Source organism: Numenius arquata, chromosome 2, assembly GCF_964106895.1.
Source record: "Numenius arquata chromosome 2, bNumArq3.hap1.1, whole genome shotgun sequence".
NCBI lineage: Eukaryota > Metazoa > Chordata > Aves > Charadriiformes > Scolopacidae > Numenius > Numenius arquata.
The window spans coordinates 30,698,538-30,720,306 of record NC_133577.1 but is presented as its reverse complement, the minus strand read 5'-3'; the positions used below and the strand labels follow the sequence as shown (position 1 = coordinate 30,720,306).

Genomic DNA, 21,769 nt, shown 5'->3' with positions numbered 1-21,769 from the left:
TTCAGAGTGTTTATCTAAACTAGACATTTATGGAATTTTAATCTGAGATTGCTTCTTTGACTATATAATCTACCTTTCTGAGGACAGTCCTTGGTAGCATTTTATTCTAGTTGTCTTGAACGTGCTGAGCTGTACTGGAAGCAATGCCAGTACAGCAACTAGTTAAAATCCAGAGCCTCCTGTGCAATCCCAACTGGCCAGGTCAGCTCTCAGATAATGTGAAATTATCGTAATTCCTAAAATCGTTAATAAGAACAAAGTAAAGATACTGAGAATCCATACCATATTCTGGTCCAAAGTTCAGAAAAAAAAAAAAAAGAAAGAAAACAATCACTCTAAATGGAAGAACGTTTGCAGCATTGACTGAATAAGTAGACTACTATTTGTATTCTACAATTACAAAAAAAATTTGTCAGGTTTAGAAATATATTTTCAAATTGTACTAGACAGGATTACTGCACTATATGAAGTTCTTCACATCTGTTTTCCTGCCTTATATTTTTGTTTTTTTTGTTTAAAATAGATGTATTTTTAACTCCCCGTGCAGTAAGAGACCCTCATATGTCATGGAAACAAGTTTCAAAGAATTCACCATACTAGATGCGTACCCAACAGGGAAGATTCCTGATTCGTTATGCAGCCTTTCCCATTTTCTACTTTCAGAATTATTTTTAAGGTTATCACTCCTTTACAATCTCACAAGGGGTTGAGAATATGGCCATATTGTATGGCGAGAAGACCTTCATACCAAATAAACCAACTAGTTACATCTACAAGAAGTATTTTTTTGGCCAAAATATTTTCATTGATGGTACTTTTTGCTTGAATTCATATTTATTTGGCATATTGCTGAATCAGGTTTGGGGAAGTCTATTGCAAAAACAGAAGCTAAAACAGTAAGGCAGAATTTTGGAACAAAACCAACTTCAAAGTGTCTTATTTTTTTGAATTGTAATAAATTGTATCTATTTGAAGAACAGCAGATGTAAAATGGAAGCAAGTACTTAAAACTTCTGTTTCCCTGCAGTTCCAGATAGCCACCGTCTTTCAGCTTTTTACAGTGGTCTTCTACATACAAAAAAATACCTTTTTTTACTTCAACTAGGCAAGATTTACTCTGCCAAATCTTCTGCCACCTCCATCATTTAATTCCTTACTATCAAAGACATTCAAAAGTTTCTCATTTACTTTTGTAAAATTAATTGAATACATTGAAATTCAATCTAGACGCACAAATCCCTCAATTTTAGCATAAATCATGTTCATGCATTTGTACTGAGAACTTTTTTTTGCCTCAAAAAGATAGATTTCGTATTTTTATCAGCGTGGTGTATCTTTAACTTCATATATCATTTATTCTGTATTAATGTTTATTGCCACAGAAGTATGCATTATTATCTTGTATTTATAGCACTGGATTTGTAGAGAACAAGTGAAAAACACTCAGCCATCAATACACCAACCTTGTGGGCAGGGTACAGCAGCCATCAGCTGTCAGCCTGACTTGGGTTTCATAGCTATCCAGTGGGCAAACAACTTGTTGAACAGGAGGGCATTCGACTGTGCTGCAATCCACACTGAACACTATGGAGGAAAGGGAGAAGAAAATTCATTTTACTCATGCTTTAGGAGCTTTTTGTAAATTACTTCATCATAAGCAACCAGTTATGCATCAGCTTTTTAATTTAAGTCAGAAAAATTATCTAATGAACACATGCTCAGTAGGTAACATTACAAAAATACTTCCATTCTCTTTAAGATTCACTTTTTAAAATTACTGACTAGGGAAGCAACTGAACTAATATTAGTTAATAAAAAAATCTATAAAATTTAGACACGCAACCTTAAACAATCATTATACCTGTGAATAATATTAGTTATTAGAAATATACTAGGTTAGTGAGAATATAGTTTCCCCACAGCTTTTAAAACAGTTAACAATTTTTTTCCTGATTAAAGTCTCTTTAAAGAGTAAAATACCTGTGCTATAGGAAATAAAAGAAATATTAAAGATGTGCAGGCATAAAACCACAGCGTATGTAAACTACATTTTTAAGGATTACTCCATTAGGTTGTGCCGTTTAGGTATATCTATATGGCAAAAAAGAAATGTAAATTACCAAATCTATCTGCATTAACAGACGAATTCTGCATAACTAGGAAGACTGACCTACAGCTTTTCATAAAGCAGCAAAAGCTTAGAAGTGCAAAAAAAAAAAAAAAAAGTAAGCCTGAATATACATTTAATCCCATGAGTCATACTCAGGAAAGCTGAAAGACATCTTTATCTTATTTGGTCCTAAATCTCCCATGTTAATAACAATACCAGCTAAGGCATTATCTATTTATTATTCCTTACCATAATTATACTAAGAAAGTACAGATTAAAACATGGTTCCCTCTTTAAAGACACAAGTTACCTACTGACTGAGTAGGCAGGATGAACAGTGTTATCAGACTGAAAATTATACAATACGATATCTGTGATTACTGATTAAATTTCACTTCAGTATTGACATTATTACGACCGCTCACTGCAGAGCTAAAGCAGCTTGGCAATGCTACACCACACTTCTTGCAAGAGCTGATACCTTTCAAAGTCCCATTTTCTGCCTAGTCCTACATTTTTCAGGCTTGATCCTCAGAGGTACACAGCAATAATAATTCAATCGGTCATAATGAGACATCAGTCCCAGAATTACATCCACTTAGCATATCTCATTAAGCATTTAAATGAAAGCACAAGTTCAATGAAAGCAGTCTGCAGCTCAAGGTTAGGACCAGTAGGTTTGTCCTCAAGACCATTAACTTTCAAAGTACATGAGTCTGTCAGTATCCTCTGTGTAACCGATATTCAGAATCTGCCTTTTTCTAGTTATTTAGGAAATGGAGCCATCTGCTAAATCAGAGCAACCTGACAAGTTCAAGAATTTCTCACTGAGAAATGCATGAATTTAATTAAAGTCAATTTTGTGGAGCAATGCAGAAAATTACTAAATTTAACTGGAAAGATTCCAGTTACTAATCTCGACAATTATCGAATTAACTTTTATATCTCTTCATAATCACACAAAGATACCTATGTGCCTTTTAGACAGGAATACTTAATTTACAATATTTCACTTTATAAAGCCCTAGAGTTTTATGTTCCATTTTATTAACAAATAATATGTTTGAAACAGTTCTGTACGAAAAATTTATCTAGTTCCTCCATTATCACAAGAGTCACTGAGAATTATGAGCTCATCAGTATGGCCCAATGCTATCAATACAATTTGCACAATTCTGTTGTGCCAAAGAACTACCAATGTAGTTTCTGTAGTTTCCTGAATTTAAACTACTAACCTTTCTACCTCCCTGGAGTCAAGGGCCCCACTGCCTCCTCCCCAGGTAAGCAGTCTGGGAAAACACAGCACAAATTCTACCAACAAGCTGCTACTTCACAGCTATTTCTGTGTCCATCTTTCCACATACCAGTAATGACAATGAAAGAAAAAACGCAAGGAAACTCCCTAATCACGTCACCAAGTCTCAACCAAGGTGCTCTTTCTTCCTAAATAGTTTAAGTTCTTTCCAGTAGTCATAGTGTGCTAGTACATGGCTCACTAACACCGAAGAGCAGCCCAAATAGTCTTTCATTATTAAAAAAGTACAAACCCAAGAAAAGTTACAAACAAACCCCAAATCAAGAGCATCCAAACAGAAAATTCTCATGTAATTAAGTGGCTGTAGTCACTCAGTGGTTCCCCTGTTTGACTTCACATACCCATTTTTATTTATTTTGTACTTATTTCTTAATAGTACCGGAGTGCCCTCCAATTCTTGTAAGGATTAGTAGGATTTGGTGAACAAAGGGCATGCACTGAGCTTATACATCACCCACAGAATTTTATAATCCATAGTCATACCCCGCCTCAATCTACTCTCCAAACTGTGAGAACTTTATTATTCCATTATTAGATTAATGATAGAACAGCTGAGGTTGGACAGGACCTCTGGAGGTCACCTGGTCCAACGTTCTTCCCAAGCCAGGCCACATAGATCTGTTTGCCTAGGACTGTGCCTACATAGCTTTTGAATACCTCCAAGCCTCCAGGAATGGAGATTCTACCACCTCTCTGGGCAACCTGTGCCAGTGTTCGGTCACCCTCATGGTGAAAAAGTGTTTCCTGGTGTTCAGACAGAACCTCTGTTGTTTCAGTTTGTGCCCATTGCTTCTGGTCCTGCCATTGTGCACCACGAAAAAGAGCTCTGTCTTTACAACTTCCCTTCAGGTATTTATATGCATTGATGAGATCTCCCCAGAGCCTTGCCTTCTGCAGGATGAACAGCCCCAGCTCTCTCAGCCTTTCCTCAGAGGAGAGAAATGAAGAGATGAAAGATACTTGAAGAAGGAAAAAAAGCTCCTACTTTTTTTTTTTCATATTAAAATGGTTTCTCAAACTGGAAAAATTGAGCCAAACTTCCAGATAAGCTGAACATATTTTAAGGTTACAGAACAGTCTAAAATTGGGGCTCCGAGCAACCTGGTCTAGTGGGAGGTGTCGCTGCCCCATGGCAAGGGGTTGGAACTAGATGACCTTTAGAGAATCACAGGATGATATGGGGTTGGAAGGGACCTCTGGAGATCATCTAGGCCAACCCCTCTGCCAGAGCAGGTCCACCTAGAACAGGTTACACAGGAATGTGTCCAGGTGGGTTTTGAATGTCTCCAGAGACAGAGACTCCACCACCTCTTTGTGCAGCCTGTTCCAGTGCTCTGCCAGCCTCAAAGTAAAGAAGTTCCTCCTCATGTTTAGATGGAACTTCCTATGTTCAAGTTTGTGCCCATTTCCTCTTGTCCTGTCACACTGGGCACCACTGAAAAAAGATTGGCCCCATCCTCTTGACACCCACCCTTTAAGTATTTGTAGGCATTGACCAAATCCCCCCTCAGTCTTCTCCAGATTAAAAAGACCTGAGTCCTCAGCCTTTCCTCATAAGAGAGATGTTCTAGTCCCCCAATCATCTTTGTAGCCCTCTGTAGCCCCTTTGTAGACCTCTAAGGTCCCTTCCAACTCAAACCATTCTATGATTCTATGAATTGGATTCTTCATTACTTAAAAAGATGTCCCCCAGATTAGCTGTACTGCTGTCCTAAAAAATAAGACTGCAAACATTTGACACTGAACTAATAGTTTTATTTTCACATCTTACTTTGATTCCAATAATTACAAACTTGTACTTTTCATGAACAGGTTCACTATAAGCTGTTATTAAATATATTATAAGCTAAAAAAATTTTAAAATCCCATCTAAAGAAAATTATATTTGTCTATTGCAGAAGCTTTAAATATATAGTCTGACATATATATCTTCAAAAACTCATAAACATGTTGCTGTTTCCCATCAGTGAAGATGTACCTGATCAACCTTTGTTTACAAGTCTTCAGGAACTTTCTTATGCACTGAATTTGTATACAGTAGTCTCTGAGAGTTACTAATTATTCTATGAGAATGTAGCAGAAACCCTACCATGGTTGCAGACCCTGACATAGAAGTAATATAGAATCACAGAATCATAGAATCGTCCAGGTTGGAAGAGACCCTTGGGATCATCGAGTCCAACCATCTACCCTACACTACAAAGTTCTCCCCAATATCATATCCCCCAACACCACATCTAAACGTCTCTTAACACATCCAGGGATGGTGACTCAACCACCTCCCTGGGCATATGCAACCTCCTTTGTAGACTACGAAACTGAAGGTCTCTGATCATGAAACTGTTAATACCTAGGTGAAAAGAACTTTATAGCAGAATACGCTAACACAAGTATATTAAGTTTCACCTTCATGTATTATGCTGTCTTTCCAAATAACAGAATGTGCAGTTCAGGGGCAAGAACTAAATAGCTATCTACACATCTAAAGGTCCTGGATCAAGGCAGTATTTGCATCTCTGATGCGCCAAGTGGCTCAGCACAGAAAAGACTTCTTATTTTTCCAGAAGTCACAGCTTTCTGGGAGTCCAGTACAAATAAGCTAGACAATAACGTTCTTTTACAATTGTGTCTAAATCAGGATTTGGTACCAGAAAAACCCCCTCAATTTCAGTAATTTTCAAGCCATGCAGGATTGCCAGAGAAAGCGGGTGAATGAAAACTCTGCCAGAATGACAAATGAGCAGTCTTTTCCACAGAGGTTCTGTCTTGTGTGACATACACCCTTGGCAAAGCATTGGGAAATGTCAGAAACTAAGAGATGACACTCCTAACCCTCACCATATACCCCAAAAAAAAAAAAAAAAAAAGTTACCAATAAAGGTACAACAAGCATCTGTTGGATAACTGCTGAAGAAGTAAACTCATTACCTTTCTTTATTCAGAAGTGGCAGCTAGAGTTCTTATCACAACTTCAGCAAATTACCTTTTATATTAGATTTTAACTCTTTAAATAAACAAACAAACATGATTTTAAAAACATCATTCCTCATACTGGTTTAGCTTAGCAAGAGGCACATATACGGCCACAAATCTTGTTCCAGGTTATTTTTATTTTACTGTTAACACATTACACAGCTCCATTTGAGACTGGTCATTTAAACTCTTTAATAAAAAAAAAAACAACATACACAAAACTTATTTTTGAGAATACTTTTTAAGAACTGTAACTCCCAGCTTAAAAGTAAATTCACTGCTCATGAATAGCTGGTTACACACAGCTTGTAGGAACAAAGTCAGTTACTTATGGCACCAGACCACTGTTTTCTCACCATTGAGCTCAGCAACTGCAGCAAAAAAAAGGACATGACATGCTTGTTCTCAGTAGGTACCACAAGTGCAGTGAGATGCTTGGTGGAGCAACAAGTAAGAACATTTAAGACAAATTAATCTGCAGGTTAATAGACAGGTATGACTAAGCTACTAAGTTTCTTCACTGTTCATTTTAACTGAATGCCAATGCCTTTAATCATTGTATTGCTAAAGTGAAAGAGGTAGAAGGGGAAGTGGAACTCAAAATGAAAGATTTTATTCTCATTCTAGCATTCAGTGTCAAGGAAACACTTTCTATTCTCCTTTCAGTAACTCAGTTGCCAATCACAGTCTTTGAACATATGCAGTTCTTAGCAGAAGGCTCCAAATTCAATTGCCATTGTAAACTGGAGAGCAGTGACATCTTATTTAAGGAACAGAAATAAACACACCTGCAAAACCCCTATGGAGGCTGGTTAAGCAGACACAGAAGTGCAGAAAGAGCATTCTGGCAGCAGCACTCATAGAACTAAAATTTTAGGTCTGTGGCAAAGTATGGAAAACAGTGTTCTCTGTTCGGCATGTAAACTCCATGGACACGCTGACACTATTCAGTAAAACTAGTGAGGTTAGCCCTGTAAGAACCTCTGCATGAACACTTACTTACCAGGCCTTATACTATCTATTGTCCTGTTTTTTCAGCTACGTGGCATTGAAAACAGGGGAAAACCAAAACAGAGCACTGCTAGTTCAGTTCCTCTCCAACTCTACTTTCCTACAGTTCTTCAGGATACCAAATCAAACTCTGAAGACACAAGGTTTATTAACGAGTTTACCATGGGCTAAATAAATATTCCTGCCATGTAAGAAGCATTACCTGACTTCTCTTCATGACCACTATTTGAGCAAACCCACACAGATAATTCACAGTGTTCATACCTACATAAAACCAGTAATATGATACTACATATACAGTTGTACATGTATATACACATAGAGAAGAAAAGGCATTAAAACAGTGCAGGAGAAGCAGGATGGACTAGATTACCTCCACAGTCATCTAGTCTTCCAACCTAAATTATTCTATAATTCTATAAGCCTATGAATATACAATCGTAATAAAACAAGATATTCCACTGCTTGTTCTTAAACAAAAAAAATTATTCAAAGCCACAGACAGTGGTGAACACAATGAAAGAGTTTAGATGGAAAAAGCCAGCAAGGCTCATGCTGACTTGCAAATTCAAAAATCTCTAAACTTTTTACAAGAAAGGAAATATTAAAAAAATATTTCAGTATTTGTTTAGTCTTTAATTTTTTCACACATCAAGTACAAATTATGTTGACTACACGAGTACAGTTTACACTCCTTGAAAACAAGGTTCCTCTGAAAACTGAAAAAAGTTCAGATTTGCAAAGATTTGCCATTTAAAAAGAAAGCCTTCTGTGGTAAATAATTTGTAGTCTACTAAGATTTGTCAACATTCACCTACTCCTTTTCCCTGTCTCCCAGTCTAGTGTTGGCTTATTTTTCCTTTGTGATCTTTCCTCTATGTCAAATGGCAAACAAAAGAAACATGTCGACCAAAGTTATAAAAGTCAACTTGGACAGCCACCAAAGTCTAATTTGACAAAACTCAGGCTATGTAGCGACTAATAATTCCATATTTATAGCACTCACTTTTTCTCCCCTAAAGCCAAAGAGCTGCAGCAAGTGGGGGCCCCCACATACTCTGTATTTTGTAGTTTAGCAATTACATCTTTCATCACCTATCTCTCCAGGAGTGCACAAGAGTACCCACCTACACTCCTCAGCCTCTTAGCCACTGCCTAAGAAACACACTTTCATCATCTCCCAAGGTAGGGGAGAACTCTCTGCTTTCCCTTAGCCCCTCAATTTCTAACCCCCATTGCAAAGCTCTACACTTCCTTTAAATCCCGTAAGTCTCCTTCCCCAATCTCTTCAAAGCCTCTGCTCTTCTACCCTCCTAACATGCATCTTTGTTTTTCCAGTCCCATGTACCCTCACCTCTTAACTCCTTACAACAAAACCACAAACTACTTCAGAAAACAACATACACACAGTTACATTAATCCACTAATGCAATAAATAATCACATATTCATTTTGAAGATTTTGCAATACTAACAAGCTGAAAATAACCTTCAAAGAAGTAACTTACAAAGGTAAGTTGGATTGAGTTAATTGCAAACTACAAGACGGGAATGCAAACAACAGTCTGGAGGACATGATCAAAGCTAATATTTATTTTGAGAAATAAAGAAATAATCCAAAGTTAGCAAGATAAAATTCAGCAAAGGCATACTTGAAGTATATATAGGAAGAATTTAAATATACAAATATCGTGTTTCAGTAGCAATCACGCTACAGAAGATCTTGGTATCACAGCATTTCACAAACTAAATACAACTCTTGCAAGAGTCAGCTCTTATTTAGAATTTTGCATGAAAGACAGAAAGTAATTATTCTATAGTATTTACTGCTGATGAAGTCTCACCCAAAATAACAGTCTAACAGTCCACTTCTGAACACCACATTTTAAAGATGTGTGAATAAACTGAAGAAGACTTATAGAGGGGCAACGTAACAAAGAAGGAGTCCAAGGAAACTATGCCATAAGAAATTACACCTAATCCTAGATGAAAGAAGACTAAGGTTGACAAAATGTTCCACAGCAAAAATTATTATAAAGACTTGTTCACCAACTACTCAGGACAGAGAACAATAAAGCTTGCTTAACTTTCCACACAGGCAGATTTGCATTGGATATTAGGAAAAAACCCAAAGATAAGCACTAGAAGATACAAAGACTGTACAATCATCTTCTGTGTAGGATTTAAGAAAAAGTTAAACAAGCATAGAAAAGGCACAGCTTAAGCATACTCCAACCTGTTTGCACATCAGATTTTGGATTATACAATTTTATATGCCTGCTTTCATCCCTCTATTTTTATTATTCATCTCTACCAAAGCCTGGATCAAAGAGTGAATTACATCTTCCACTTCACCGAGAATAATAAATCACAAGAAAGGGTGATTGGTGTTCTCATGAAATGGAAAATAGGTAAATACTGAAAAAGTCTTGCAGTATACTCCTCCACAATCCTTTTTCTCTCCAGTTTTTAAGGGTCACCACTTTATAATCTAGAGAAATCTTAAGGCAGAAGCCTTAATTCCCTGTCCATGCACAATATATTCCCACTATGAAAAGCCTTTGTATAATCTAACCAGTATATAAAGTATGTCACTTTAACTAGTAGGATCCACAGAAATGCAATATTCTCACTAGGCTACTTTTACTTTGTTGCTCAGTTTATATAACTCTCTGAAGAAAAAAAGAAAGTAAAATTTAGCATAATATTTCTTATCTTTTTTTTTTTTTTTAATGGGTATTACCCACATGTAATAATTTTAATTTTGAAGAAGAATCAGAAGAATTTAGAGGCTGTATAGGCTTTGAAACTGAAAAAAGGAAAAAAAACGTGTCCACATTTACCTGGTTTACATTCATAGAGATCACAGCATTCCCCTGGCTTTCCTGATGCCTTAGAAACCAATATATTCAAGTAGCCAGGTTGGCAAACCTTCCTCAAGCAGCCTGCAGGATTACACACACATCGGCTTGGAAGTGGACAGCATTCACCGGGAGGAGCATAGCCTTCAATTAAGATGGAATCTTCTGGGCAGCGAGGAGAAAACTGGACCTCACAGCGGGCCTTGGAGCAATCGGGTTTCTCTTCTGAAAGGGAAAGAAAAATCAGCATGCCATAAATGTCAGTAGAACACTGTACTGAAACTGTGAAGATGAGCTTAATTAAGGCTCCCTTTCTTCTCCCTCCCCCCAAAACAATAGAAAGAAAAGGAGATTGCTGCTGTTGAACTGATTAGCAAAAATTATGGAATCTGCTTAAAAAAGGCTTGGTATTTGCAAGATGGCAGGTATGTTATGAAATATTTTTCCAAAATTCTAATTTGTGTAATGTGCATGACTACTGAAGTCACACAGCCTCAAAAACAGCTGTGAAGCTACACATTTAGCCATGACATTAAGAAGCAACTTGTCATATCATGCACAGCCCTGATGTTCACACCTACACCTTCAGTTTCCTAAGACTTTCCATTATGAGTAACTGATTTTAATTGATTGATTTATTAAACTTGGTTGATCTGAACTGAGATTTCACATATTCAAAAAGCTGGTTACAAATTCAACAGCTAACATACTTGGAAAGTCCATACATTAGGAAAAGGGGACTTTTCCTGTACACGCTCCCAACCAACATTAAAAGTGGTGTTCCAAAGTACTTCAGTGGCTTGAATAGTAAAAGAGAAGAGGTTTGACTAACACTGGCTACAGGCACTAGAGGTTTGAGGCACTGGCTGCAGGCACATAGCAATAAGAAAAGGAATATTGAGGAGCAAGGTCAACAAGTTGGTGGGAACAGCGAGACGCTGGACAAACACTGAAATAAGACAAAGAGAGACATAGAAGAAGGTTCTTGGACAACTAGGTATCACCCTTCCAAAACTTGGAAAAGAACTCGAGATTCCCAATTCTCAAAGAAATGAATCTTAATTCTGTCAAAAATGTTGTGTCGTGCCCTCCAATGACTAAGCCACACGAAAAAGTGGGATCACTCCCATGGCTGATTCACTCTGTAAGGCAAACAGTGAGAAACTTGTTTGTATCCAAGAGGGTCACACTTTGCTCAATATACCCGAACACTGCTAAATATGAGTGGATTCAAGCAGTCAAAAGCAGTATCTTTAGGTCAACAGGACATGGTGACTTAAGTGTTTGGAGGCAACACAGAGAACCTTCCCAGGCCTTACCGGAAAAAAACCCCGCAACAATGGAAAAACAAGACTTGAACTTACAAACTGTTTGTACCACTCCTTAGTTATTTTCAAGTTTGTAAACTAGATGATTCTACTACAAATGTCACTATTACCCCTATAAAATGAATCAACTACTTTGCTTGTTGTCATTAAAGTTAGATGCAGAATAGTAGAAACAAGTAAAAACAACACTAACTTTATTAATCTGATGTTTAAACTACTTCCATTTTAAAAATTAATCTCTAGTGATAATTTCAATGATTGAATAAGACATAACAAATATATGCATCTCTGATAAAAAGTTGAGAATATCTTCTCCAAGATTTTAGAAACTCACTGGTTTTGGAGTTAGTTACTAGATATTGTATTCAGGTTTTTTAAACTAAAAGCAACACAGCAAATGTGAAATTCTGCTTCCAACAGAATGAATGTCAGTAACAGCCATTTTTTTCCCCAGAAGATAATTTTTACACCAACTTTTAGTATATTCTTTGGAATTCTAGGTCATATTGAAGAATCAAAGCAGTATTGCTTGTCTACGTGGTTGATTTGCTAACTGTTCTTCAGTTTCATTTAAACTTAGAGAGATACAATGCCTACACATATAAGTGCTTAGGAAAATATTAATATAGGTCTTAGCATTAGTAATAGCAAAAGAAAATCTTGAATATAAATATTTGCCTCAATTTTAGTTGGCAAATACAGCAAAACAGAATTAAAAAATAATTACACTTATTTCCTTCATGTACCAGTACTTTATATTTTTTCTTACAAGCAACAGAGATTACCAACTTAAATGTGATACTAGATAGCATCATAACTCTCTTCTTACAGTTAAAACCCCCACTATTTCCATCTATCTTCAAAACAGGTTAGGCTAGATATGTACCTTGTCTAGAATTTTAAATAACATTTGTGAGACTTTTTTTTTTAAGCCTACCCTTATGTTCAGGTTCCTATCTGCTTTATTAAACACATTGTTCAGACTGAACATTACTGTTATTACTGTTACAGAGGTTCAGTGCAGAAAGTTGTATAAATAATAAATAACATACTACTTTCAGTATTTTATTGATATTCTTTAGTTTATGGATATAATAAAAGGCTCAACAATCTTTTCATTTCCCACTCTGTGTTTCTCAATCGTGCACAGAGCCGTACTAGGACAGTAGTGCAGTAGTAGCCCTTGAAGTTCATGCTCGTGACAGACCCTTAAATTCACACTTTTCATTAACTTGATCTACCCTAGCATTATGCATCCAGCAATTTTCTGATTTCCATGACTAACAGATAATCTCATCTTCATGAAGTCTCTCCTGTGAAAAGATTTCGTATTGTATGCATTCTAAAGTTTACCTACTATGTTTACTTGAATGCATTTACAGACATACAAAAATAAGTGTTTCATTAAGGACTGTTTGTATTTGATCAATTTGAACCAGCTTTCAGAAATGCAAGTATTGTCAGAAATGCATGGCAAACTTGGGATTTGAACTATTCAGGACTCTAGATATATTTATTTTGAAGACCAGTTTTGAAGCCTACTGTTGGAGTTGGTAAGATCACCTAGCAAAAACATGAAGAAAACAAGGACTTGTCACTATCAATATGTAAGAAGCATCACAAGAGTAGAAGAGAGAAATTCTAAATAGAGAACTGTGACAAGTTTTTGCATGAAATGCTCAATGTTTCATAGTTACTATCTTGGATAGTCCTTTCCACGTTAGAGTATTCTGCTCAATGTAGTTAACTGTAACAGAATACAATAGGACTCTACTATAAAATAAAACCAGCACCGCTTTCAGACGAAATGATTTAAATGCAAATAGCCACCACCTTGCAAAGACACCTTTGTGTTTTAATACTAGGTTACATAACACCAGCAGATATTTAGAAATCAAACTTAAGTTTTTCCTTTTAATCCAGTGTAACTATCACTTTTGTACTTCATAGTCCTGCAAAATAAACAAACAAAACCCCCTCTCTACTACTACTTGTGTAAATATTGTGCATCCAAATTCTAATCTCAAACTATGTACGTGTCCCAGTATGCTGATGTTACTGAGCAACAGGAAAGTCAAACACATCAACATAGGCTGGATCAGCCAACTGACACTTGTCTTTCAGCTTCCCTGACGCCAGCCCACAGCAGAGTCAAGGGCAGGTAAAGAACCTTTCTGCAGACTGTATCATGATTTGGTCCTTGATTTAATGTGTTTTTCCTTTTGTGAAAAGGAGCAAGTGGCTGAAATGATATGTGATTAGTAGTATTTGAAGTGCTTTCTTTTCTTATGGAGTCCTAACTTCATACTGCTGAAAGGAATTTTCACTAAAACATGAAAATCCAGCAGCTCCCAGTGTAGCATTACTATATTTTAATTAAAACTTTAATCAGCTAGCACCACACTGCATCTTGAGCTCAGCCCTCACTGCAATATAAGAAGGTGGGAGTCCTGTTTTACTGCAGGTCAGTAAAGGCTGATGAGGGCACCTCATTTTGATACCAAGCCTAAATAAAAGACAATACTTTTAAGCAACCAGTAAGAAAGGTTTCAAGGTTTTTCTTCTTGTTATCTCAGCAAAGGGCAAGCATTCCCACCTTCTCTATTTACAGGGATAAAGGTTTGTATGAGACGCATTTCTACAGTTCATGGCACTAAACTTGTTTACCTTTTCGTTATTTGATTGAAGAAAGCATCAAAATTGAATTTGTTCTCAAAATAAATTACAAACATTAATACAGCCATAAATGTCACTGCTTTAGCAGGATTCCTGATTTAATTCCATTACATACAGCTATTTAAGATTTCATCAAACAAGAGGAATCATTTAATAGCTCTTTTTTCCTTTATTAACAAACTCTTTCAGCCCTTACAAAAGGAACAAATAAGAAAGCATGTCAGAGCAGAATAATTAAAAATACAACAACAGACTATCTCAAAAGACAGAAAGGCAGGGCAATGGCAAATTGCATTCCCCAGAAAACAACTGTGAAATCACTCGCCAGTGATATTTTTACTACTTTACCCCTTTTATACACCAAACAGGGACTATTTCAAAGCAGCTTCTTAACAGACCAAGGTAGATTCACAATAATAACCTACTGCTTCTCTGTCAAATACACACATACACTATGGAGCACTGACCTGTCTCCCAGAGTTGTTTTAAGTTACTGTCTGTTACACAAATCAGAATCTTCCTAACCAACATCTTTGAAGTCAAACAAGGCATGAGGGCTCCATTTTATTATCTTAATTTTCCAATAAATAGAATATAAGCAATTACTATGTGTGCCCAGAAACAGAATTTAATTTTTCAAAGTAGTGTATCGAACCTAAAAAAATAGATTTTTGAGGAAAGGGAGAACAATGTATGTGATTTACTATGAAATACATTAGGATAGCAAATATATAAGATACTTATTGCTGAATAAAGAAGCACCTTAACACACACATTACATGGCAAGAAGGTGTGCATGTGTCACATTCTCCTGATCCATAATGTAGATTGCCTCACAAGAACAACTTCATACAATCCTAACTGCATGCAGAAAGACAGTAAAATTATTTGTTAAAGCAGATGTCTGGGTTTGTAATTAAGAGTTTGTACTCAGGACACTTATCACACTAACTAAAATTTATTTTAATAAAACATTGTTCTACCTCTACCCTTGAAGCAGCTGATAGGTCTCGTTTAATAAATTGATCATTTTAGCAAGGCAAGAAATAGCTTATACAACTCACCAATTAATTTATGAAGTGAGGATTTGTATACACTTTTCCTGTTTGATTTTGACAGAATCAGATAGTTAATGGAAAAAGCATATACAACTGAATCACATTTCAGTCTCCTTTATAAAAAAAAAGGAACCATTAACAACGAGAACAATTACTTGTCAAGGTTGCATCCATCAAGCTTCTCATAAATTAAGTCTCAACAGATAACCTACAACCCACTAAGAAAAACTTAGCTGGCTGCAAGCTTGCCTTTATGTTCAAGAAAGCAGCATTTCAAATAACTACACAAAGAACAGAAACTAGTAGCTGGTTTGCTGATGAGGTTTCTCTGTAGAACACGTTCTCTTTATAAACTTTCATCAAACACCACCGAAGCCGGGAGCATTCTGGTATCTCTGACATCTTACCACCCTGAGCCAACAAAGAATCTCCACAGAGATAAAGGAAGAGACTGGATCAATCAAGCTTTTTCAAACTATCTATTCTGAGACAATGAATCTTCTCAAGAAATCTATCTGGAAAGATAACACTTTTAATAAACTGAACACAATCCAAACAGAAAAACTGACATTTTGATTAATTCAAAATAAGACTCCCATCCTTGGAAACAAACTTCCTATCTACTCTAAAAGGTAGCCTTACAGACCATTTAATATAATATTATTTAGTTTACCAGTGACAGCGCTATTTCTAGATATAAATTACTAATGGTATTGCATTTCAAGACTTTCTGTAGGCCCAAAGGTTCTGGTTTACTTACTCTTCGCAATTAGCCTGCAAAAGAACCTGCTGTTGCTAAGCATCAACTAAGGTACAACATGTAACTGAACAATAATAACTAAATAAGTTACAATGTATGTGTGCTTTAATATTAAAACAGGGATCATTCATTTAAAAAGTCAGGATGTCTCAAAAATACTTCTCTTTTTCATCTGATTTTCATCTCGGAAGCACACATGAAAGTTGTAGCATCTCAGAAGTCAAGCCATTCAAACCGACCTTTCACTGCAGCTGCAGTGTATTTATTATAAAGTGCATGGGCGGGGTGGGGAGGAGAGGGGGAGGAGAAGAAGAGAGAAACCTCCAAAGTATAGAATATCAAGAACAAATCAAGATGTGGATTTCTTTTTTCTTTTTCTTTGCCACTAACATTAGAAAGAGTCTGTTGTAAAACAACAGCCATAAAGCTAGAACTTTCACAAAGTTTATCTGTATCAAAAGCTACTAGGTATTTTTAAAATTACATTTCCTGTGACCTTACAAAGTTATAATGGGGAGTGGAGGTATAATGGCAAGGTACTGAAGTCTATCTGTTACAGCCAATGCTTTCTCTGAGAGAAGGCAACTTCTTTACCTTCCTGAAGGGTTTATACAATACTCAAACTGGCCACTAGTTAGAGGTGGTTTTATTAAAACAGCCACTGAATACTAGACAGTCTAGAACTCAGGGTTGTTTTGTTAAAGTAGAGCAGTTGTAACAAAACCCAACTAAATATACACCACCCCACCTCCCCATCTTGGCTAGTATGAAAGTAGTACTGAAATAAAAATGGTTCCTGAAGAAGAATTACAAACTTTGCTTTCACCTCTGTATCAAATTCTTTTCCTTCATTACGTCTGCATGCTCTGCTTTGACATGCAGAGAAAGCACATGCCAAGTTCAGTTAATGAGAAAAGCAGCAGAGCTAAAGCACGGGTTAGCACAGTGGAAGGATCTTAAGGTATAACCTAGTGTGGGAGAAACGGAGAAAAGCCTTGATGGGGGTGGGAGGGTCTTCTCATTCTTCAGGTGAAACTAAACAGATCCGTGCTTTTCCAGAAACCTTTTCAGGGAGGAATTTTTACCATTTTGTCAAAACTTCATGTGACCAGAGATGCCTTTACTCAATCACCATAGAAACAAGGACAGAATGTTTTCATCCAAGGAGAAGTCTGAAGAGAACTATCGGAGATTCGGGTCTGAGCGCTTCTGTGGAGATACTTAAACCGCTATACAGATGTTCCTTTAAAACCAAGTTTTTAATATGTACATATACAGATATATATATGTATATACACATACAGAATACATTTGGTTTTTTCTGATAGGTCCCTAAGAAGAATACAGAATAAGAAGCATTTTGAAATAGCTGGCTTCTTATTTCATTTTTCAGAACAGTTACAAATAGAATATGGTTTATAAAGATGAACATTTTGCATGACTAAGCAAAGTGATGCACTAAGGTCAGCATACATGCTTTGAAGACACGTGTTGTTCAGCTTTGCATTTTTGTTTCGTTGTAAACTGGTTTTGTGAAATCTAGGCTAAAATACAGCCACTTTTACTGTACAGTCGTACAGCCATCATTGAAACATGTTCCAAACAATAGGGATGCTCTACTGTTATACAGTGGCAGGAAGGAAATATTAAAAGGATTAGGGATAAACAAGAAAAATGATTATCTAGCTGAGGCAGTCAGACAGACAGGGATCGATATTGGAATGCAAAATACCCAAAAGGATTTTCAAGAATCAAAAGGACAGTTATAGTAGATTAAAAAATGAGATTATCTTACACATACAATATGCACAGTACTGTATACGGATGAACTGCTACAAATAAAAAAAAGGAACTAGAGCCTGACCTTTTACCTAAAACTGAACTTTATTTAAAATCCATCCTGTTTTTTAAATTACTTTTGCTTTGCTTTCCAGCATTCTGACACTCTGGATTTTACATACAACACAGCGGAGCAATCTGTCTCACCCATGTTATAGCCTAATCTTCTTCTAATGTAACAGTAACAGCCTGCAACTAACCTGGGTTAAAAGAGTCACACACAAAAAGACAGTCACAGACACGAGTTTTACTAAATATGCATTTGTCGATATACATCTTCGCAACATGGTAGTCACTAAGTATTTGCCAAAGATTTTTCATTTCAAGGATCAAATATCCAAGAACAAGGGTTATGCCACTCAAGACAGCTAGAGTCAAGACAGAGAATAATCCTATTTGGATAGCAAATCTATCAGGACATTATAATTCCACTTCCTGAACTTTCTTCTTTTCCTGGACTGAAAATATTAAAAAGAAAAGCAGTAATTCAAAACCAACCACACACCAGAATTGCAATCAAACCTTAACTGAAGCTGTTGTCTACCAAAGAAAGGGTTTTAACACAATCAGTGAGGATTTATCAGATGTCAGACACTCTGCATCTAAATTCAAATGCAAGTTCTATGAAACCAATGTTGTTTGTGGCAGTAGTTATGTTTGGGTTCAGACCTGCCAGTTCAAAGCATTTCTCCATTAGATTTAGAAACAGCCCAGTCTGGGAAACCCAAAGGTAGTTTTCCTCTTCCTCCATTCCATATAAAATCTGCTCTCAGTGGATACATATTAACATTTTTTTAATATAAATTAACAGTTTGATGCTAACAAGTTAATCCAAACCTGTAACGGCTAACATTGGCTTTCTGACAGAATCGTTCACACAGAGAAGGACCAGAGCCCAGCTCGCTGCAGAGCGGACAGGGGAGCTGTGCCACATCCTAGGGACAGGACCCATTTCCACTGGTGACTGCACTGCTTTCAATTGCAATAAAGCACCTTTAAATTTCAGAATTGGAAATCCTTCAGAAGTTAGGAGAGATGAGCAGAGAGCTACCTGTAGTCAGCTGGAATGCCCCCATTGTAAAAGAAAAAAAAAAAAAGTGTTTTCAATACTCTCATTATTGGAATAACACTGTACTTTGTGATTTATAAGAGTGCCTATTATTCTGAATGAATGATGCCACTCCTACTATTGGTCAATCTTTATATTGGCAAATCAAGTGAAATCTCCAAAGAAAGAAAGAGTATGTCAATAGTAATGAGGTGGTCTTAACTCGAGAGCGCGGACTTTAAAGAGTGCCAAAACATTTTGGAAGTAAACCAAAAACGAAGACACCAAATTTACAACCAGTATAAACTGAACACATTTCAATGACTTACAAAAATGTACACCAGCAGTAAATTTACCTAAAGCCGAAAGCATTCTTTATTGCAATGATATAAGCAGCTACAAACCAAATGCAATGCTGAATGTGTACCAAAATGATGACAAAGCACAAATATTTGGAACAATTCTGCTTAATGCAACTTAAGAAAAATAGAAGCTAGCTGACATCTGGGGAAATAATCACAAGTATTCAGTGAAGGAGAAGTACTGCAACACACACCTTGATCTGACAGGGAGAAAGCGACTTGAATTTGAGCATGTAACTTATACCCCACATAGGACAAAACCTCTGGAAGTAGCTCTGGACATAAGGAGCACCGAAGGACATGCTATACCACACAGTCACACCCAAAGTAGTAGTCTCAAATCACTGTTTGCTTCCTAATCGAAGTCTGAAAACATAAGCCTAACGAAGACCCAGAAAACACTTGCATTTGCAATAAATGCAAACTACAATAAAAATAAATACATGATTTTACAAAGAAATGAGAATTCACATATATAAGGTGTTAGCAACTGAGATAAAACTCAGAACAGCAAGAAGAGCAATTAATTTTCTAGAGCTAGATTAAAAACAGCAACTGAGGTGTGAAAATTAACTTAGAAGCAAGGGTTTTGAAATTCAAAAGGAACACAACTTAGTTATTAGTGAAACTGAATCAACTCCTGTCTGCCCTTTAGTGGTTTGGTTTGTTACATTAATAATAATAAATTTAATATATGTGCTTTCTTTAAGTTCTCTGATCTCTGCTAATGTTAAAAAAAAACAAAAAACAACCAAAACCCGAAAAGCCAAACCCACACACAATAAGACAAGGACCTAAATGCCTTAAGATACTTCTGGCAAGTAAACTCCATTATGCAAACTAGTTTTCGTAGATATTATGTTCAAAGGACCTCTGTATGTTTTTTAGAAGCTTAACCACATATTTCTTAAATTCCTTCACAAAAACACTCAAGTTGTGTATCATCAGAAAAATCAACTCTATTGAACATTTAATTCTTTTCTTCCCTTTACTATCCTAAGGCACCATAGTTATCAGAAAGTATGAAGAGAGGCAGTTTCCTTCTTTTAGGCAAACATAAATTGACTATTTCCAATGAAGGCCAATGCCTAAGTGTTTCGAGACATTTTCATTCTCCAACTGTTGTGGCTCATCTCTCTTGACTTCTCAGCGTTAGCTTCTTCCTAAATTCTCCTAAATAACCTCTCTAAATTTAGAATTTAAATGCATTTCTAGTATATTCTGGTAATTTTCCATATTACCAGAGATCTTCCTGAATTCTTACTTTCTGCCTTTATTTTCTAATGTGAATATTTCTGTTAAATTTGTCTCCCTAGAATAAGTTTTAATACCAACTACTATAAGCATTATTTTGCAACTCATCAATTACCAAATGTGCATTAACTTACTGAACAAAATTTCTATGCATTACTTAGCATAGCAGAAAAAGAGATCTAGCTATAATAAGAAGTGTAACAGCGAAGCAAAAGGCATCATTATAATCTTTGGTGAAATCTATACCGACACAGTGAATTCTTATGTAAAAATTCTTGGTACCTTGCGGTGAAGAGGTTCTACAATATTTTTTACCAGATTTCCAATTACAAGAAAAATTGTCAACATGAAAGAATTTACTAAATAGCTCAGTCTTCCACAAAAAGTAGATATGGGTTTTTATCAAATTTATTTTTAAAGAGAAATGACACTTAACCAAAAAGCATTTCACTGAATACCGAGATGGTGGATATTCCACATAAAACATCATCTTTTCTCAAAAGACAAAGTCTTCTAATAAACTGCTCCACCCGACACTTAAGATGTAAAAAGCACAAATAAGCAGCATATCAGAAGACTCGGTTGTGAAAGAATTTAAAGCACTCTGTTCTTTTGTTCTTATACTGGAGGCAATTTCTCATATTTCATGTAAAAATATTGAATATTTGAAATATAATATTCTATAGACATAGGCTTTCTTGAATCCAAAGAACATGTGCACTAGGAAAATAAATTAAATAAAGCACTTAACCATCACACAACTAATTTTGTTAAATTCCAAGGTCCTGCTTGCAATATCTGTTTTAAGTGCTAGCTTGGTTGGGTTTCTGATTTTCATAAATATCAATCACACACAAATGCAGAAAGAAAAGTATTTGTCAGGAAAAACAACATCCACAGATAAGAAGAAGCATATACAATTTTCAGTGTAAGATTTAAGCAGTTTAAACTTGAAAATACAGCTGTCCAACTGTCTGCACAAAAGTCTTTGAGAACTAATTAGAAAAATAAACAAACAACTGAGACAACAATTTGAGAGTCATCTTAACTCTTCCTGCTTCCAAACTACAGCAGTATCCAAACAAGAAATATCTATAAATGTAGGAAAAAAAAATAAAATAATAGTAGCATAAGTCACATGCACACATGTACTCATAACCAGCTCTCAGACTCTC

At 36.0% G+C, this 21,769-nt stretch overlaps 1 protein-coding gene across 1 annotated transcript in view; it reads right to left on the bottom strand.

Moving 5' to 3' along the window:
* The window catches only part of CRIM1 (cysteine rich transmembrane BMP regulator 1), a 189,355-nt gene that overhangs the window by 87,411 nt on the left and 80,175 nt on the right, over positions 1 to 21,769 (bottom strand). The window contains exons 3-4 of the mRNA XM_074168866.1: positions 10,252 to 10,494; positions 1,464 to 1,584 (exon numbers count right to left, since the gene is read on the bottom strand). Of these exons, the coding sequence (XP_074024967.1) occupies positions 1,464 to 1,584; positions 10,252 to 10,494 (364 nt within the window). The remainder of the gene's footprint in view (positions 1 to 1,463; positions 1,585 to 10,251; positions 10,495 to 21,769) is intronic.